The sequence below is a fragment of the Zootoca vivipara genome, chromosome 7, assembly GCF_965207765.1.
Source record: "Zootoca vivipara chromosome 7, rZooViv2.hap1.1, whole genome shotgun sequence".
NCBI classification, from domain to species: Eukaryota; Metazoa; Chordata; class Lepidosauria; order Squamata; family Lacertidae; genus Zootoca; species Zootoca vivipara.
Window position 1 is genome coordinate 94,373,977 of NC_142590.1, and position 19,991 is coordinate 94,393,967.

General features: G+C 49.5%; 1 protein-coding gene across 2 annotated transcripts; it reads left to right on the plus strand.

The window, feature by feature from the left end:
- The first annotated feature begins 344 nt into the window (after window positions 1–344).
- Window positions 345–19,850, plus strand: LOC118088335 (whey acidic protein). 2 transcript variants are annotated; one of them, XR_015950892.1, is made up of 6 exons: window positions 345–531; window positions 14,894–15,037; window positions 16,312–16,464; window positions 18,116–18,301; window positions 18,477–18,562; window positions 19,137–19,850. XR_015950892.1 is itself a non-coding variant. In XM_035121880.3 (5 exons), the coding sequence occupies exons 1-5, from the start codon at window positions 432–434 to the stop codon at window positions 19,160–19,162; spliced, it is 609 nt and encodes a 202-aa protein (XP_034977771.3). In that variant the 5' UTR covers window positions 349–431; the 3' UTR covers window positions 19,163–19,850. The 2 variants fall into 2 exon arrangements, 1 of the variants encoding a protein (XP_034977771.3); XM_035121880.3 differs by lacking the exon at window positions 18,477–18,562 and having other exon boundaries at window positions 349–531.
- Window positions 19,851–19,991: the final 141 nt, after the last annotated feature.

Below are 19,991 nucleotides of genomic sequence, written 5' to 3' on the forward strand. Positions count from 1 at the left end.
CCATCTCCCTAAGCCGTTCCTCATAAGGCATCGTTTCCAGGCCTTTGACCATTTTGGTTGCCCTCCTCTGGACACGTTCCAGCTTGTGGGTCGTTTTGTGGGGGCTGCTGGCTTTGGTCCCTGGGGTGAGCAACGGAGGCAGGTGTGCCCAGAGGAGGGCAGCCCGGAGGGAAAGGGAAAGGGAGAGGGCACTACTACAGCCAAAGGAAAGGATGAGCTCTTGTGCTGCGCCACCAGGCAGCTCAGCCGAAGCTTCTCCCAGAACCCACAGCAGGAGGGCTATTTTGGGCCAGTCCTGGCTGCTTCCTCAGCAGAACCGGCGCAGCTGGCCAGGTAGCTCCCTGGGAGTCAGCCCCGCCCTGGAAGGCTTTTAATGCTCTTCTGCGTGGCTCAGATCCAGATATTCCAGGCTGGCTATTCCCCAGAGCACCATGGAGGCAGGTGTCTGCTGGCTCCTAACAGGACTCCTCTTGCTCCAGGGTTGCGCTGCTGCCGCCGTCCAGTCCCCAGATTGTGGAGAGGAGAGGACAGGTGAGAGCTTGACTTGAGGAGTCGGGTCCCCCTGGGGGGGTGAGGGGGCTGGATGGAGCCTCCTTCCCCATAGAGTAGATCCACCACCGGAGGGAGATTTTTTTCATTCAGAGAAAATGTGAGCAGGAGGCATAGGCGAGCAAGAAGCAACATGATAGACATTTATAAGATTCCGCCTGCCATGGAGAAAGTGGAGAGGGGTCTTTCTCCCTCCCTCATAGAACTCGTGGACGTCCGACAAAGCTGAATCTTGGAAGTTTCGGGACGGATGAAAGAAAGGAGTTAAACTATGGAACTCCCTTCTGCAGGAAGGAAGCAGGGATGCCCACCAACAGAGATGGCTTTAGAAGAGGGGCAGACAAAGCCTGGAAGAGGAGAGGGCAATGGATGGGCTCAGGAGGCAGCAATGCTTCTGCATCCCAGTGACTGCAAAACTGCCAGGGGGTGGGGAGGGGTCCTGTGTTTGAATCCTGCTTGCAGGTTTCCTTGGGGGCACCTGGTCAGCCACCGTGAGAACACAAAGCTGGACTAGATGAGCCCCCTTTGGCCTGATCCAGCAGGCTCTCCTTGTGTTCTTGTGTTCTTAAGGTGGGGGTTTGGGGTGGGAAGGGGGGCTGGAGGCACAGCAGCTGGAGCAGCCCATGGAGTAGAGCAGAACCAACCTGTTTCCCCCCCTTGGGGCAGGAATGTGCTCCTTGACCCCCCCCCATCAGCTGGGCCTGCAATGCTAGGTGGTTCACCTGCTCCCGGCTGCCATGGGGTGGCTGAGCCAAGATCAGGCCTTCTTTGGAGGTCTTTAAGCAGAGGCTTGACAGGCATATGTCAAGAATGCTTTGATGGTGTTTCCTGCTCGGCAGGGGGTTGGACTGGATGGCCCTTGTAGTCTCTTCCAACTCTATGATTCTATGATTCTAGGAAAAGAAGGTGGGGGGAGAGGGAGGGGGAAGGGTTGAGAGGGAGATTCTTCAGGACGCACCTTGCTATTGCTACAGCTGACATCTATGTCAAAAGCTCTTTAGAGGGACCAGCATTTGTGCTATCAGTCCACATACTCAGTTGCAGGGAGGTCGGAAAAGGGGGTTTAATTATTTTAAAATATTTTTTATTAAAGATTTCTTGAATTACAAAGGTGTGTGCAGTGTCTCTCATATTTTAACATGTATCGTTTTTGCAAATCAGTTTCATTTGTTAAGACACTACGAAGAAAGAAGAAAACGAGGTAGGGAGGGTGGATGGGGGTGAGAATAGGTGACAATGTTTCTGTTTTGCTTAATATATGTAGGGCTTGATGTCAGCTTTGTTTGTGTTGGTACTCCTTTATTCGCTTGTGTTCTTTTGATGGTGAGAGAGATTGGGGTTGGCCAAAGGTGTAGTTGTTCATCTGTGATTGGCTATGATGGTCTTTGTTTTCATGTGTGAGTGGGGTGGGCGGGTATTATTTTAGATACTTCTTGATATACTTGGGACCAGAATAATGAAACCCAAGGGCATTCCCACTACAGATGGAATAATGTCCCTTCGAGCCCACAAGCCCGGCTAGGAATCTAGTGTGGACTGCTATGTGATATGAGACATCTTTTTGTGTGTGTTGATACGATGGCATCTGTTCAAAGCTGGGAGGGAACACCCCCTCTTGTATGGCTGGGGGCAGCCCTGCTGTTAGGCAGAGTGAGGAGGCTGCCTCAGGCAGCAGGTGCTGGCGGAGACGGTCAGGGAGTGGTGGCAAGAAGGCACTGAAGGGCAGGACTGGCACATGCCACTCACAGCAAGGCTTCCAAAAAGGGCCATCTTAAGCCCACCCAGCGCCCTGGCGCTAAGGTCCCTCCAGCGCCCCCCTCCAGAGCCTCTCCAAGGGCCCGGGAGTGCAAAGTGGACCGCGGCAGCAGCGGGAGGCCACCTCCGAGGACTCCGCGCTGCGCCTCCTTCTCGTTTCCCCAGCGCTGGGTTCCTCTCAGTCGAGCTTCGCCACCAGCGCGTGCACCACGGGACCAGCAAGAGCTGCTTGGGCGCTGTGCGCGCGCTGGTGGCAAAGCTCGACTGAGCGGAACCCAGCGCTGGGAAAATGAGAAGGAGTTCTCGGAGAAAGAGCGCAGTCCTGGCCAGATTGCCGGAACCCTGCGCTCACTTGGCGCCCTTCCAGCGCCCTCCAGCGCCCGGCGCCGTGGTTCTCCGCGCCACTAGCCTCTATGGCTAGGATGGGCCTGCTTCCAAATACAGTGGTAGCTCGAGTTACAACTTAATTCGTTCTGGAGGTCCGTTCTTAACCTGAGGCATGCTTTTGCTCATGGGGCCTCCTGTTGCCACCACGCCGCTGGCACACAATTTCCGTTCTCATCCTGAGGTAAAGTTCTGAACCCGAGGTACTACTTCCAGGTTAGCAGAGTTTGTAACCCAAAGTGTTTGCAAGCCGAGGTACCACTGTACCAGTTGCTGGAAACTGCAGGAGGGGAGAGGGTTCTTGAACTCAGGTCCCCTCGGGAGATCTGGTTAGCTCATGTGAGAACAAGATGTTGGACTAGAGGGGGCCTTGGCCTCATCCAGCAGGTTATGTCTATCTAGTCCAGAGCTTTCCAAACTGTGCATCACAACACATTGGTGCGTCGGCTGCTGTGCACAGGTGTGTCACACAGACGCTCCCTGCGCTTCTCCTGGGGCCGGAAAGGGGTTAGTTTAACCTCCGGTTTGCTGGTAAAACTGAATTACTGCGTCGTGAAATGATGCATGTCTATAAAAAGTGTGTCACAAACATGAAAAGTTTGGGAAGCTCTGACCTAGTCCAATCCCCTGCAATGCAGGAAACTGAAATATACTCGGAGTCAAGAGTGAATTTCATGCTCTTTATTCAGCTCATAGTCATCAAGGAGGAGAAGAGAAGACGAATGGCTCTTTTCCCAAAACCATCTGCTTATATACATTATTTACACAATGGGCCTTGCGTGATTGGCTACTTCAGGGCTACACCTGTGGGCCAATTATATTGTGGATTGACTTTTGCCTGCAGCCTGATTGGCTGCTCCTACAGGCCAATCAGGTAGCAGATTCACTTCTGCCAGCCGCCTGATTGGCTGCTCCAGCAGGCCAATCAGGTTGCGGATTCACTTCCACCTGGAGTTGGATTGGGTAGCTCCCGCTGAATCTGAATCCTATTGTTCTAGGATTCAGCTCAGTACATAACACCCCTCCCCTCTAAGTTCCAGTCCTGCCCGGGAAGTTGCATTCGTAGTCCCCAAGGTCTGCTGGCCGCCTCCGTGTGCGTTGTGGCCTGGGGTGTTCCTTGGTCAGGGGTTCTGGTTCTGGCTCGTGTTCCGAGGCTGCTGGCTGTGCCGGGGCTGTCTGGTCTGGCGCCACTGAACCACTAGGTTGTAGCTCTGGTTCCGGTGTCCTTCCAGCCTCGGGGCGCCCCTCTGTGCCTACTGCTTCTGCTTCCTCTGCCCACCCCTCTCGCTCTACAGGCCTCACTGCCCTGCTGTCCCCTTGGGACCCCTCTGTCCCGCTCTCCTCCCGGGTTCCTCCTGGGAATCGTCGCCGTATCTGGTCGCAGTGGCGGCGCCAACATTGCCCCCCTTCCGTTAGTACCTCGTACGACACGGGACCGGTCACCTTGGTGACTGTGGCGGGTACCCATGCTGGGCCTGCCCCAAAATTCTTTGCATACACTGGGTCCTGGGCCACAAATGTCTGGGGGTTCCTGCCTTTCCCCACCACTACCTCATCCTGAGCTCTTTTTTTTTTTTTTAAATAAATTTTTATTCAATTTCCAATTTATCCAATTAAAATAATAAAAAAAACATTCTTTTATACACAACATTATAAATTTTCATCTAACATTTTGCTCTGCCGAGCTACGACTTCCCCCCCTCCCTTCATGCGGGTTTCTTGTTTACTACATTTTTGCAGTTCCTTTTTAACTGTTTGGTCAATTCGTAGGATTTATTTCAATCCTGCAAGTGTTTTTAAAGATCTACAATTTTTCTCCATATAATCCACATATTTACTCCAGTCTTTTTGAAACCTTGTCTCCCCCTGGTCGCGGATCTTGCAAGTCATCCTTGCGAGTTCAGCATAGTCCATCATTTTAATCTGCCACTCCTCAATCGTTGGAATTTCTTGTAATTTCCATTTTTGGGCTAACAAAGTCCTAGCCGCGGTTGTCGCATACATAAACAATACTTGATCTTCTTTTCTAATCTCTCCTCCCATTATTCCTAGTAAAAATGCTTCAGGTTTTTTTGGGAAAGTATATCTAAACATCTTTTTCAGCTCATTATATAACATCTCCCAAAATCTTTTTACCTTATCGCATGTCCACCACATATGATAAAATTCACCATCTCTCTCTTTACATTTCCAGCAAGTTTTGTCACTCATTCTATACATTTTGGCTAATTTAACTGGTGTTAAATACCATCTATACATCATCTTATACACATTTTCTTTCAAAGCAGTACATGCTGTAAATCTCAACGTTTGAGTCCATAATTTCAACCACGCGTCATAATCAATATTGTGCCCAAAATCTTTTGCCCACTTGATCATCACTTCTTTTGTCAACTCATCCTTCGTATACCATTCTAATAACAAATTGTACATTTTTGACAGAAGCTTTGTTTTGCCTTCTAGCACTTCTATTTGGAATTTGGACCTTTTGTCCTCAAAACCTATTTTCCTGTCTTCCCTAAGAACATCATTTATTTGATGGTATTGTATCCATCCTGTTAAAACTCCTTTAATTTCTTCATAGGGTTTAAGTCTCCATCCTTTATCAGTTCTTATCAAAATTTCCTCATAAGTGGCCCACCTCCCCTCCATATTTACTTTCTTCACTGTTAATACCTCTGCTGGTGAAACCCACCATGGTTTTTTGGTCTCTAACAGCATTTTATTTCTTTCCCACACCTCGTACAGAGATCTTCTTATCACATGATTGGTAAACCCAGTATGAGACTTCTTTTTGTCATAACATAAATATGCATGCCACCCAAATCTATTGTTAAAACCTTCCAAATCTAGCAGGTCAGTATTCTTCAACGTTATCCACTCTTTAATCCAACACATACAAGACGCTTCATAATAAAGTCTTAAATCTGGCAGGGAGAAACCACCTCTTTCTTTTCTGTCTACCAAGATTTTATGTTTTATTCTAGGTTTTTTCCCCTGCCAGAGAAATCTTGACAAAATCTTTTGCCATTCTTGAAATTGTCTTGTACCCTTCACCACAGGTATAGTTTGAAATAAGAATAACATTTTAGGTAGGATATTCATCTTAATTGCTGCTATTCTTCCTAAGAATGACATGTTCATATTAGTCCACCTTTCCAGGTCTTTCTTTATTTCTCTCCATACTGGTTCATAATTGTCACTATATAAGTTAATGTTCTTTGCTGTCATCCATATTCCAAGGTATTTTACTTTTTTTGCCACATCAAAACCATATTTTAGATGTAGCTCTTGCTTTTCCTCTTTCGTCATATTCATTGCCATCACCTTTGTTTTCTGTCTATTTAATTTAAATCCTGCTAATTGTCCAAATTTCTCAATTTCTTCTATAGCTGCTGCAACACTTTCATTAGGATTTTCTAGAGTTAAGACCAAATCATCCGCGAAGGCTTTCACTTTAAATTGCTTTGCACCTACTTTAATTCCTCTAATAGTTGAAAGATCTCTTAATCTATTCAATAGTACTTCCAGGACCATGATGAATAATAAAGGGGATAAGGGACACCCCTGTCTAGTTCCTTTTGTGATGTCAAAATATTCCGTTAATGTGTTATTAATTATCAATCTTGCTTTTTGTTCTGAATATATTGCCTCAATCCCATTCAAAAAAGAATCTTTGCCAACCATCGATTCCAGATTTTTCTTCATAAACTGCCAAGATATATTGTCAAATGCTTTCTCTGCATCCACAAACATTAATACTGCTGGCTTATCTATCTTGGTTTCCAGATATTCTATTACATCTATTATATGTCTGACGTTGTCCTTTAACTGTCTACCAGGAAGAAAACCAGCTTGATCCTTATGTATCATTTCATTCAAAACTTCTTTCAATCTCTTGGACATAATGTCTGCAAAAAGCTTATAATCGTTGTTCAATAAAGAAATTGGTCTATAATTTCTGACTTCTAAGCCATCCGCTCCTGGTTTTGGAATCAATGTAATATACGCTTCCTTCCATGTATTTGGGATCTTTCCTCCTGCAAGAATATCATTCATCACTTCTTCTAAAATCGGTATCAGCTGTCCGTTTAAAACTTTATAGTATTTTGCTGATAATCCATCTGGTCCTGGGGCTTTTCCTACTTTCATTCTCGTTATTGCCTGATGTACTTCTTGCCTTGTTATCCTATTATTAAGTTTCTTTCTTTCCTCTTCTGGGATTTGTTTCAGTCCATGTTTGCTTAAATAATCACTGATCTTCTTCTCCTCTTCTTTCTTTTTACAATACAACTCTTTGTAAAACTTTTGAAAGGCTTTCTTTATTTCCTTTGGCTCCTCAGTCACTTTTCCTTCCATATTTATCTTCACTATCATATTTTGATTTTGACGTTTCCTTAATTGCCATGCCAATAATTTTCCTGTTTTGTTCGCTGATTCAAAATTTTTTTGTCTCATCTGCTTTATTTTCCATTCTATCTCCTGACTGATCAACATAGAGAATTGTGTCTGTAACATCTTTATGTTATGTTTGATTTGTTGATTCTCTGGTTTATCTATCAGGTTTTTCTCATTTTCCATGAGACACTTCAGGATTTCCTCCTTCTTCTTTTCTTTCTTTCGTTTCAGGAAACTATTTTGCTGTATTAGAAAGCCTCTCATTACTGCTTTACTTGCGTCCCATACCATATCAAGTCCAGTGTCTTTATGTAGATTCCAATGAAAATAATCTTTCAGGATATTCTTAGCTTTTACTACCACCTCTTTATCTTCGAAAAGCTCCTCATTCATTCTCCACCTAAAGGAATTCTGATCTTTGCTTTTCATTTCCATAAATATTGAATTGTGATCTGATAATGTTCGTGGTATTATCTCTATTTTACTCACCCTGGGTACTAGTTCTTTGGAGATCCATATATGATCAATTCTTCCAGAACTTTGATTTGGTTCTGAAAAGAATGTAAACTGTTTAAGCGTAGGATGCTTTAACCTCCAAATATCCACTAGGCCCAGGTTTTCTACCAATTCAAAGAAGGATTTTGGTAACTTGCCTTCATTCTTCCTTTTCTTTGTCCTATCCAATTCTGGTACTGTCACTCCATTGAAATCGCCCATAAGCACTATCCTTTGGTCCATATACTCTGCTAACCTTTCTTCCAAATTCTTGTAAAATTCCGCTTTGTTCTCATTCGGTGCATAGATTCCCACCACCAGCATTTTTTCTCCTTGGGTCGATATTTGGACCGCTATCACTCTTCCTTCTTCATCTTTAAACATCAGATTTGGATCCAATTTGTCTTTTATATACAAAACCACTCCTCTCTTTTTATTTTCTACTGAATTTATAAATTCTTTACCCAACCTTTTATTTCTAAGAATATAATTGTGTTTTTTCGCCACATGTGTTTCCTGAAGACAGATTATATCCAAATTTTTCTTCTTCAAAATATGATCAATTTTATTTCTTTTCACTTTGTTATTCAATCCATGTACATTCCAAGTATGTATCTTCAATGATGCCATTTTACTTCCTAATATCAGGAAGATAAGATTTTATCTAGTCTTGGTCGGGTTCTTTACTTAAATCTTTATCTTCTTCCTCTTCTTCACTCTCTGACTCTTTATCCTCTTCCTCTTTTTTCTGTTCTTCTTCTTCTGATTTCTCTTCCTCTCCTTCTTTTTTCTTTCTTCTTCTTCTTTGTGGTTTTGGTTCTTCTTCCTCTTCTGCAGTCGCTTCAGCTAGGATAACCAGGTCTGGGCTCAGCTCTCCCAAAAATTTTTCGTACTTTCTCAAGAATTTCCCAATGTCATGCATACTTGTCAGCACATGTCTTTTCTCTTTATAGAAAAACATTATTCCTTCGGGGTATTCCCATCTATGCTGGATTCCATTTTTCCTAAGCAGGGCCACCATTGCTTTATAATTGTCACGTTTTTTCAAAAATCTTCCTGGAATTTCTTTAAACACGATTATAGGCTTGCCTCCGATGATTAGCTTGTTGGTGAAGCTCAAACTTAAAATCTCATTTTTCATCTCCATTGTGTTGAGAACCACCACGCAATCACCAGGTGCTTTCCTTGCCTTGGCCTTTGCTGATTTTACCTTAATTCTGAATACATTCACAATTGTCTGGCTCACTTCTTCATCCGTCTTTCCCATCCATTTCGCCAATTCGGCAATTATCCTTGACTTAATATCTTCTCCCGATTCTTCAGGGATACCCCTTAATTTCAAATTCAATTGCCTTTGCTTCATTTCAATTAATGCCAAATTATCAAGCATTTGTTCATGTGCCCGGTCCATTTTCTTCATACTATCTTTCACTTTGTCAGTCTCTTTTTTAACCTCCTTTACCTCTTTTTGGGTCTTCTTGATTGTTTCTTCCATTGTTTTGGATCTCACCGACAAATCTTTTATTTGGGTTGATAATTCTCCCACAGCTCCTTCAATCTTCTTATCGATCTCTCCCAATTTTTTATCCATACGTTGTTCACTGTGTTTAAATTCATCTTTAATTTTTTGCCATAGAGCTTCTAAATCCTTGACTTCTTCTTGCTTTGAACCTCTTCTATCTTTTGGTGTGCTTGCTGACTTCTTTTCTTCTTTACCAGCCATTCTTCTACAAAAAAACAGAAAAGAGGGGAAATTCCCCTCTTCACCACTAGGGGGACCAGTATTAATAAATTCCTACAGTGTACCTGCAATAACCCAACCACCCCCAGATGGCGCTGTAATAAATTCCAATACCTAGAATCAACAGTTATTCCGTCTGCCACTGGGTGGATTACTCTGAAACCTCAAGTCTTTCCAGTACTTTTCCACTCCCAGAGACAGAGAACCAGCAGTTTCTAGTTACATTAAATCAAACCCTTCTAGCAAGTTCCTTCTTTATCCCTCCAACAGTCAAGTCACCCTTGGAACCTGAAACAAAGAAGCCAAGTCTCGCAACTCTTCAGCCACTTATAGGCTTAATCCACAGTTCGCTCCAATAAAACCCAAAAAAGAAAGAGAAAAAAAGCCAAATACTTCAGCCACTTGTAGGCTTAATCCAAATAAGGGAGAATCCCAGATCCGCAGTTCCCAAGCAATAAACCCCTCTTCAGCCACTTGCTGGCTTAATCCAAAGTCGACCCCCCCTTTCCAGCCTCTCAGTTGGTGGGAAACGTTTTTACTTTGTTCTTAATTATAGCAAAGAAAAAAAAAGGGGCAGCCTCCGTCTTTCCCCCCTTCGGTGCTGCAGCGATACAAGCAAAGCACTCAGGCAACTCAAAGCTCCTCTGCATTCAGGGCTAGAGCGCAGAAAATATAAAGTTCCCAGATCGCTTGCAGTTCCACCCCCAGGAAAGAGACAAGGTAACAATATAAAAGCTCTAAGCAATTCTTTTCCACCCTCAAAAAATTGCCTTGTTACAATGTAATCAAGGACTTCTGAAAAACTCACTCCGCAGGCAATCAGTTTCACTTTCCGTCGCTCAGCTCCTACGATCTCTTCTCTGCGCCATTTTTCCCCGCTGTTGGGACGGACTCCCTTTTTGCGCCCCACAGCTTCATCAATCCGATTGTTAACTTCAATCCAAAATCAATTTCACCTTCTTTATTCCTCAGATTAATTATAATTTAAGGAAGCTTGCTGCTTACCATCGGAAGCCAGAGACTGCACTTAACGGAGTCAGTGGTCTCTCCCCCTTCACGCCCGCAGCTCAATCCTTCTCCCGGCTCCCACGCAGTAAAAACCGGGTGAAGGAGAGCACGCAGGGCGCTGCTGGGTGCCACGACACTCAGGGTAACCCCCCCTGAGGTTTTTGAGGTCCGCGGAGCCTTCGCGTGACCTCTAAAGGCTCCGTTAAGTTCGGGATTCCCCGGAGGGCTATCCCGCGCTTCCTTCGATGGCCGCAGCTCACCGGAAGTCTTGCCTCATCCTGAGCTCTGTCGGGGTGAAGTCGGTCCAGTCTAGTTGCAAGGCGCCGGCCCATTAGTAATTCAGCTGGGCTCCGGCCCGTCGTTGTGCTTGGGGTGCTGTGCTGTGCTAGAAGAAATGCGGCAAGGCGGTATTCCCAGTCCCCTTGTGTCATGCGGCGGAGGCTGTCCTTGGTGGTCCGCACCATGCGCTCCGCTTGGCCATTGGTGGCAGGGTGGAATGGTGCTGAGCGGATGTGGCGGATGGCGTTCTGCGCTGTGAAGGTCTGGAACTCCTCTGACGTGAATGCGGTTCCATTGTCCGAGACGAGGGTGTCAGGGAGCCCGTGCGTCGCAAACAGCTTACGTAGTACCCGGATGGCTGCCGCCGTAGAAGTGGATGGTACCAGTGCGACCTCCAGCCATTTGGTGTAGGAATCCACCACTATGAAGAATGTTTTTCCCTGGAAGGGGCCAGCGAAGTCCACGTGCAAGCGTGACCATGGATGTCGGGCGGACTCCCAGGGCTGGACTGGGGCCCTTGGGGGATCCGGGCGGGATTCTTGGCAGGTCTGGCAGTGTTGGACCCAGGCCTCTATCTCTCTGTCAATCCCCGGCCACCACACATAACTCCTGGCAAGGGCCTTCATCCTCACTACCCCTGGGTGTGTCTCGTGTAGGGCTGTGAGGACCCTTTTGCGGAGGGGCTGGGGAACAACAACCCTGCTTCCCCATAACAGGCACCCCTTGTGGGCCGACAGTTCATGTTTGCGGTTTGTGTAGCCAGCGAATTCTGGCCCGGGGCTGCTGCTGGGCCATCCTCGCCACACCCAGTCCAGGACCCGGGAGATGACCCTATCTTTTGTGGAATGGTGCGCAACTTCTTGTGCCTGAATGGGTCGGTCGGGAAGCAGCTCCAGGGTCATAACCTCTTGCGCAGGCGCTGGGTCGGGGCCTGTTTCTGGTAGTGGTAGCCTGCTGAGGGCGTCTGCGTGGCCCATCGCCTTCCCAGGGCGGTGGATTAGTGCATACTGGTAGCCGGCAAGGAAAATTGACCACCTGAGGACACGTGGAGACAACACTTGGGGGGTCTGCTTCTCAGGGGCAAACAGGCCAAGCAACGGCTTGTGGTCAGTCACTATGGTAAAGGGCCGCCCGTACAAGAAATCATGGAATTTTTTTACGCCCTTCACGATTGCCAGACCCTCCTTGTCAATCTGTGAGTAGTTTCGTTCGGCTGCAGCAAGCGTCTGGGAGAAGTATGCCACCGGCACCTCTCTTCCATCCGGGAGTTGGTGTCCCAGGACAGCGCCGATGCCATAGGGAGAGGCGTCGCATGCCAGCACCACTGGCAGCCTCTCGTCGAAGTGTGCCAAGACCGAGTTCGAGACGAGCAAGTCCTTGACTGCCTGGAATGCGGCCCTTTGTCGCTGGCCCCACACCCAAGGGGCCCTTTTATCTAGGAGTCTGTGTAGGGGCTCCGCTACCGCTGCCTTATGGGGAAGGAAGGCATGGTAAAAGTTCAATAGTCCCAAGAATGACTGAAGTTCGGGCTTGCTCTTGGGCGCTGGGGCCTCACAAATGGCCCGTACCTTGTCACCGGTTGGATGGACCCCTTCTGCGTCCACCTTAAATCCCAGAAAGTCCACCTGCGGCACTCCCAGTAAACACTTTTCCCGCTTCACCTTGAGGCCCGCCGTCTGGAAACGGTGCAGGACGGAGCGGAGGCGGTCCTCAAATTCCTCTGGTGTGGGCCCGGCGATCAGTACATCATCGAAGAAGGGGGTGACACCAGGAATCCCTTTAAGGAGAGAGTCCATTAGATTCTGGAATATGCCTGGTGCCACGCTAACGCCAAATTGCAGCCGCTTTACTCTGAATGCCCCTCTGTGCGTCACAATCGTCTGAGCCTCTGCTGTGGCTTCGTCCACAGGCAACTGTTGATACGCTTGGGCCAAGTCCAGTTTGCCAAAGATTTTTGACCCAGCCAGGGTGGCGAGGACATGGCTGACCACTGGCACTGGGTATGCATGGGCCGTGAGAGCCTTGTTTATGGTGCATTTGTAGTCTGCACAGATGCGGACCGAACCGTTAGGCTTGACGGGTGTGACAATTGGAGTTTCCCAGGGGGCGTTGGGCACCGGCTCCAGCACTCCTTGCTCCACGAGCCGGTCCAATTCCTCGTCTATGCGGGGTTTCAGGGCAAACGGGACCCGGCGGGCCTTGTGCCTGATGGGTCGTACAGCGGGGTCTAGCTGTAGGGCAATGGGGGGTCCTGTATATCGTCCCAATGCCCCATCGAAAACCCCTGGAAACTCTTTGCATATGGCGTCCACGTCCACTTGTAAGCTAGTGCGGTTCACCCCGGTAACGGCTAGCCCCAGAGGTCCAAACCATGCCAGTCCCAGTAAGCTAACGTAGGGGCCCTTAACTACCAGCAAGTCCAATTGTTGCTTTCGCCCTCGATATTGCACCCTGAAGGTCCCCACCCCCATAGTAGGGACCTTACGTTTCTGGAAGTCCCGGAGGGTGAATGGGGCCGGCCTTAGTTTGGGACCCCCATTAGGGCACAGTTCCCTTAATGTTCGGGCCGAGATTATGGATAGAGTTGAACCCGTGTCCAGCTCCATGCGGCATGGGGCTCCCTCTATCTGTACCTCTATATAAATTTTCTCTGTGCTGGGATGGGGCAACTGGAATACCTGGTAGTCCGTGATCTCCGTCGAGTTGCCTTGGTGCATGGTGCCGTGTGACCTGGGGCTCCTGGGTCGGTCATCTGATGCTTGTCGACGGGTGAGTCGAGCCCGACACACCCGGGCGATGTGTCCCAATTTTCTGCACTGCCTGCACTCTGCGTTGCGGAAACGACAGGTCCTCCTCTCGTGGTTCTCCCCGCAGCTTGCACAGTTCCCTCCTTCTCGTCGAGGCTGCTGTGGTGTGTGTGCTGCTTGAGTGCGCCGCTGTACTCGGTGTACTTCCTCCCTGTCAGATTCGGATTCGTCGGTGAGGTCTTCGTGGTAGACCCTCGGTTGGGATGGCGGGGCCGGTCGTGCCTCTTGCGTTGACCTCTCGGCGGCTTCGGTTGCCAGGGCTTCCTCCAGAGCAATCTGGAACGTGAGGTCTTTTTTGGTGTAGAGGCGTCGTTGCAACATCTCGTCCCTCAGGCCACCAACGAGGCGGTCACGAAGCATGTTCTCCAATTCTGAGAAGTTGCATAACCGGGCGGCTTGGCGGAGGGAGGTCACAAACCCAGTTATGGTTTCCCCCGGGGCTTGCCGCTTTGCGTAGAAGGCATTTCGGCAAGCTACCACCGAGGGCTGTGGTGAGAAGTGCTCCTTCAGCCGTTCCATTATTGTTTTGTAAGAGACGGTAGCGACATCTCTAGGTGCAAGGAGAGCCCGGGCGATTTCAAACGTCTCCTCTCCACAGACGCTGAAGAATGTCGCCCTCTTCATGGCATCGTTGGTGACTTCTTTCGCTTGCAGGAGGAAGTTGAAACGGGCGGCGTACCCTTCCCAGTCTCCTGATGCTGGTTTGAATGGCGAGAAGCTGCTGTCGGTTGCCATTCTGGGTTCCTTGGGTCCTGGAGCTGAAGCCTGGATGCACGGTGCGATGCAGCGGTGCAGCAGGTGGCGGTGCTGCGGTGCAGTGCGTGGTGGCGGTCAGCTCAGCAGGATCCCACCTTCGTCGCCAGTGAAATATACTCGGAGTCAAGAGTGAATTTCATGCTCTTTATTCAGCTCATAGTCATCAAGGAGGAGAAGAGAAGACGAATGGCTCTTTTCCCAAAACCATCTGCTTATATACATTATTTACACAATGGGCCTTGCGTGATTGGCTACTTCAGGGCTACACCTGTGGGCCAATTATATTGTGGATTGACTTTTGCCTGCAGCCTGATTGGCTGCTCCTACAGGCCAATCAGGTAGCAGATTCACTTCTGCCCGCCGCCTGATTGGCTGCTCCAGCAGGCCAATCAGGTTGCGGATTCACTTCCACCTGGAGTTGGATTGGGTAGCTCCCGCTGAATCTGAATCCTATTGTTCTAGGATTCAGCTCAGTACATAACAGAAACACAGTGGAACTGGGAGAGGCAGCCATCTTCTCCTTCACACCTTGGGCTGGGCCTGAATGGGGGATTAATGGACCAACGGCCTTCTGCCCCCTTGCACCTTCCCTGGGGGTGGGGTGGGGGTGCCCACCCTCAAAATGCAGAGCCCAGGACTGGCAGGGAGAGGACCTGGATCGTGCTCACACCCAGCCTCTTGGGTGCTCGATCTTCTTTCTCCCCATCTCTCTTGCTTGCAGGGAAGGACGGATTCTGCCCCGCCTCCCCCAATGGGCTGTATGACCCCCCCTGCAAGGTGGACTGCGAAGCGGACAGCGAGTGCACCGGGGGAAAGAAGTGCTGTGAATTAGCCTGCAAACACGTCTGCCTGCCTGCCAGCAAAGGTACCTGTGCTTTGCCAGCCACCGAGGAAGCGTTTCATTTACCTGCAAGATCACCTTGCCCAGACACACACATTGGGCTGCTTGGATTGGTGGAACTGACACTATTAGGAGTGCCCCATTGTACCTGTTCTGCACTTGTAAGAACATGGTATTTTAGTGTGGCAGCACCAAACTTTGAAACTCCCTGCCTGTTGACATCAAGCAGGTGCATTTAGTATACTCTTTTTGGAAGCTGCTAAAAGCATTTTTGTTAGGCAAGTTCAATTATTGCTGCTGATTCTTCTAATTGTTTCCTTCTAGATTCTTTCCAATAACTAATAGTTTCATTGCTGTTGTAAACCCCTTGGAGGTTGGTTGCTTTGTTTACAATCAAGCGGTGTAAATAAGTAAAATCTCATGGGGAGGGTCTTCAGCTCGAGTTGGTGGGTGCAAAAGCAACTCTACCCATGTTTTCTGGAGGCCTTTCGTTCCTGGGCCAGCGAGAGAAATGGGGCTGAATTTAAGCTGGGGGTGGTTCCTGAGCCCCAGAAACAGTTCTGCAGCAAAGCGCCCTCCCTTAGAACATGACCAAGTACCAAGATGTTGTGTGTGCCTCTGAGCATGGGCAGAGTGCCTTCCCTTCCCTTCCCTGCTGAACAGCCATAGTCAGATCCCGAATTCTGGGCTTGGGGAAGAGACTGCAGCAGGCCTGTCTCTCAATCACTGTCCCATTAAGAAGAGTTACAGGTAGGTAGCCGTGTTGGTCTGAGTCGAAGCAAAATAAAAAAAAATCCTTCAGTAGCACCTTAAAGACCAACTAAAGACCAACTAAGTTTATATTTTGGTATGAGCTTTCGTGTGCATGCACACTTCTAGTGTGCATGCACACGAAAGCTCATACCAAAATATAAACTTAGTTGGTCTTTAAGGTGCTACTGAAGGAATTTTTTTATTTTCCATTAAGAAGAGACAGGGAGAACGGATAAAGGGGCTGTCCAGTCACCCCATCGGACCTTGAGATCTTGGCAACCTCAAGAAGAGGCACTGGGTGGCCCAGAGAGACAAGGCAGGGCTGCGCAGGCTGTGGGCGACCTGCGGTACTGCAGCCGAGGTGCTGTGATTCCCGCATTGCAGGGGGTTGGACTAGATGACTGTTGGGGTCCCCTCCAACTCTGCAGTTCTGTGATTCAAGGGCAGCAGCTGCCTGTCTTCCTTGGCCACAGAGTCCCAGCTGCCTGCCCTCCTCAAGATATGACCCTCTCCTGCTCCTTCTCTGCTTTCTGGTCTCTTCCCAGAGAAGCCCGGGATCTGCCCGCCATCGCCGATGAGGAAGCTCCAGGCGCCTTTGGTGTGCAGCACTTCCTGCATGGACGACGCCAGCTGTCCCAGGGCGCAGAAGTGCTGTGACTCAGGCTGTGGAGGCCGAGTGTGCAGGATGCCTATTGAAGGTAACGAGGAAACCGGCCCTGACCTGGAGCAGGACGGAGAAAAGCAGGTCCTTCTTCATGCAGCACATAGTTAAACTATGGAACTCCCTCCCACAAGAGGCAGCAAGAACCACCAACCTGGATGGCTTTACAAGAGAATTAGACAGGCATCTGGTTGGCCACTGTGAGAACAGGATGCTGGACCAAATGGGCCACTGACCTGACCCAGCATCCTGCTTTGTTTTGCTTGCACCCTGTTGACTCAATGTCTCTGGCAGCTGTTGTTTCTGCCACAGGGTGTGGCCCATGGATGCTATGAGTGGCTCTCAAGGATGGCTTGGTTCTGCCTACAGAGGAGGAGGCAGCCAAGCTGAAAACGGGCCAATCTCTATAACACAGGCTCTTCCCCTGCTGTGCCCCGGGGGAAGAGATGCAATGGCTGACCTTGAAAGCCCTAAATGGCCTCGGTCCAGTATACCTGAAGGAGTGTCTCCACCCCCATCATTCAGCCCAGACACTGAGGTCCAGCTCCGAGGGCCTGCTGGCGGTTCCCTCCATGCGAGAAGTGAGGTTACAGGGAACCAGGCAGAGGGCCTTCTCGGTGGTGGCACCCACCCTGTGGAATGCCCTCCCATCAGATGTCAAGGAAATAAACAACTACAGTGGTGCCTCGCTAGACGAATTTAATTCGTTCCACGGGTCTTTTCTTATAACGAAAAATTCGTCTAGCGAATCCCATAGGAATGCATTGAATTTTTTTTTGCCCATAGGAACGCATTAATTGAATTTCAGTGCATTCCTATGGGAAACCGCAATTCGCTAGACGAATTTTTCATAAAATGAATTCGTCTAGCGAGGCAACCTCCGCTCGAAAAATCATTTCGTTAAGCAGGGCATTCGTTAAGCGAGGCACCATTGTATCTGACTTTTAGAAAACATCTGAAGGCAGCCCTGTTTAGGGAAGTTTTTAATGTTTGATGTTTTATCGTATTTTTAATATTCCATTGGAAGCCGCCCAGAGTGGCTGGGAAAATCCAGCCAGATGGGCAGGGTATAAATAATTTTTTATTATTATTATTATTATTATTATTATTATTATTATTATTATTATTATTGGAACAGGGTGCCCCCTTTGGCCTGATCCAGCAGGCACTTATTATGTCCTCATGTGTCCCTCTGCCCTGCAATGCCTTTTCTTTCCTTGCTGAAGAGCAGGGAGGGGCTGCATAGGAGAAGGAGGGCTGAAGCCCCAGGGGGCACTGCCAGGTGGGTGTGATGGGGTCAAGACGACAGGGAGGAACCAGGGGAGCTGCAGGAGGCAGAATTTCTTTCTTAGGTCTTTCTCCGTCCCACTGCTGCAGTCCTCCCCTCCTGGGCTCAAGGATGGGGCCTCCACGGGATCTAAGCTGGCACTGGGTGGGGATGGTGGAAGCAGGGCTCTCGTCCAGCCACGGTCCTTGGAAACGAGTGGAATTTGCTACCAAGGAGTGTGGTGGAGTCTCCTTCTTTGGAGGTCTTGAAGCAGAGGCTTGACAGGCATATGTCAAGAATGCTTTGATGGTGTTTCCTGCTTGGCAGGGGGTTGGACTGGGTGGCCCTTGTGGTCTCTTCCAACTCTATGATTCTAACACTTTGGGCTCATCCACAATCCGTTCCTCTCTGTGTCTCTTAGAGAAGCCTGGGAAATGCCCCCTGGTGCAACGGAAGACGCCCTCGGGAGGAAGAGGAGGAGAGCTGTGCAGCAACGCCTGCGTCCACGACTGGCAGTGCAAAGAGGATCAGAAGTGCTGCTTCTCGGGCTTCTCCATGCAATGCACCAATGTCCCCCAAGGTGCCAAGGCAGGAGGGGGCAGGCCAGGTGAGGAAGCTGCCAGAGGCGGAGGTGGCACAATGGGAGGATGGGCACCCCTGGCAGGCGAAGCTCAGGAGGCTCATCGAGTTGGAAGGGATCCTCCCAGGGGTCATGTAGCTCAGCCCTCTGCGATGCAGGAATTGCAGCTAAAATCACTGCTTTCCCACCTCTCTCGCTCCAGCTGCCTGTTTGGGCTGAGGGACTGGACTCAGCTGCCCTGGGGATCCGTTGCGCGAGGCCCCCATTTGCCTAGGAAGAGCACAACAGGTGGGCTTTGGGGCAGGGGTCTCGGCACTCTTATCCAGCAGCCGGAACATCCCTCCCTCAAATATTCTGGCGGGTTTGATAAGAGAGGGAGGGTCCCCGATGGGTGCTCAGGACTCTTCCCTGACCAGAGTGAAAGGATGGGGAGGGGGGACCATCCAGGGCTGGTGGGGGGGCCAGCTGCATCCTTTTAGCCGAGGCACCCCTGGGGGAAGACAAGTGGTGCAGGGGATTGCAGTGTCAGACCAGGACCTGGGAAAGGGCAGGGTTCGAACCCCCCACTCACCTAGGATGAAGCTCACTGGGTGTGACCTTCATTGCCTCTCGGCCTAAGCTACCTCGCAAGGTTGTGGTGCGGATTGAAAGATCGGGGGGAGAACCATGCAGACCACCTTGCGCTCTTTGGAGGAGAAGGTGGGGCAGAAATGCAATAAACAAACAAACAAGAGGAAGGGGCAGTGGCTGCCCCACAGCTCCAAAGGCCCATGGGGGTGTCAGCCTCTGTGCTTTTTGTGGGGGGGGGGCTGGTAGGGTGAAGGACAGCAACCCCCCCTGACCACTCCGCTTTCTCTTCTAGGGTCCCCTGCATCCAGCACCTCCTAAAGGAGGACTCCGAGGAGGACTGTTGGGTCTGGCCGTGGACTTGAAGACTTTCCGTCCGGAACACAGTATTGGGGGGGGGCTTCTGCAGGAGAGAGTCCCAGGAGGGTCCCCAAGAAACCAGTGCAGCCATTTAGGGTGCATTATCTTCCAGATGGGGTGCTGCCCCCCTCTGGCCTCCTGTGGTACTGCTTCTGGCATGCCCTTTCCCCTTCCCAGACTGTCCCAGCTAGGCTTACTTTAACCAGGGGCAAAACCAGACTTTGTTTCACCCGATTCAAAGACCCAGTTTGGCACACACTCCCATGCACACACAGGCTGGGAGCCTCATTGGCGTCCCTCTGTCTGGAGGCTTCACTGGGGCAAAATACCCAGCTGCTCACACCTCCCTTCCACAGGCAAAGACTAAATCTCACACTGGAGGGGGAAGGTGGAGTTCACCCTGTCCACAGAGATGGAGGCTTCCGCAGTCCATTAGCAGAGGAGGAGGGCGGAATCCGGAGCCCAAAGCACAGCTCAGAGCAAGCCACCCTCTCCAAGCATGCAAAGGAAGAGCCAGTAAACAATCCTAAAATGCTGCTGGCTCCCTTTGGCCAGCGACCCCCTGAAACCAGGTGCCATGTGAGAATCTGTATGGATGTTTAGCTCTGTATATGTGTTGGGCATTAATAAAAAGAACCTGCCTGTGCCATTGTAGTGTTGCTATTCTTGCTGACTGTGAACCACCATTTGCAGACAGAAGCATCAAGTCGGAAGGGACCCATGGGTCATCTAGTCCAACCCCCTGCAATGCAGGAATCACAGCTAAAGGATCCTGGACAATTGGCCACCC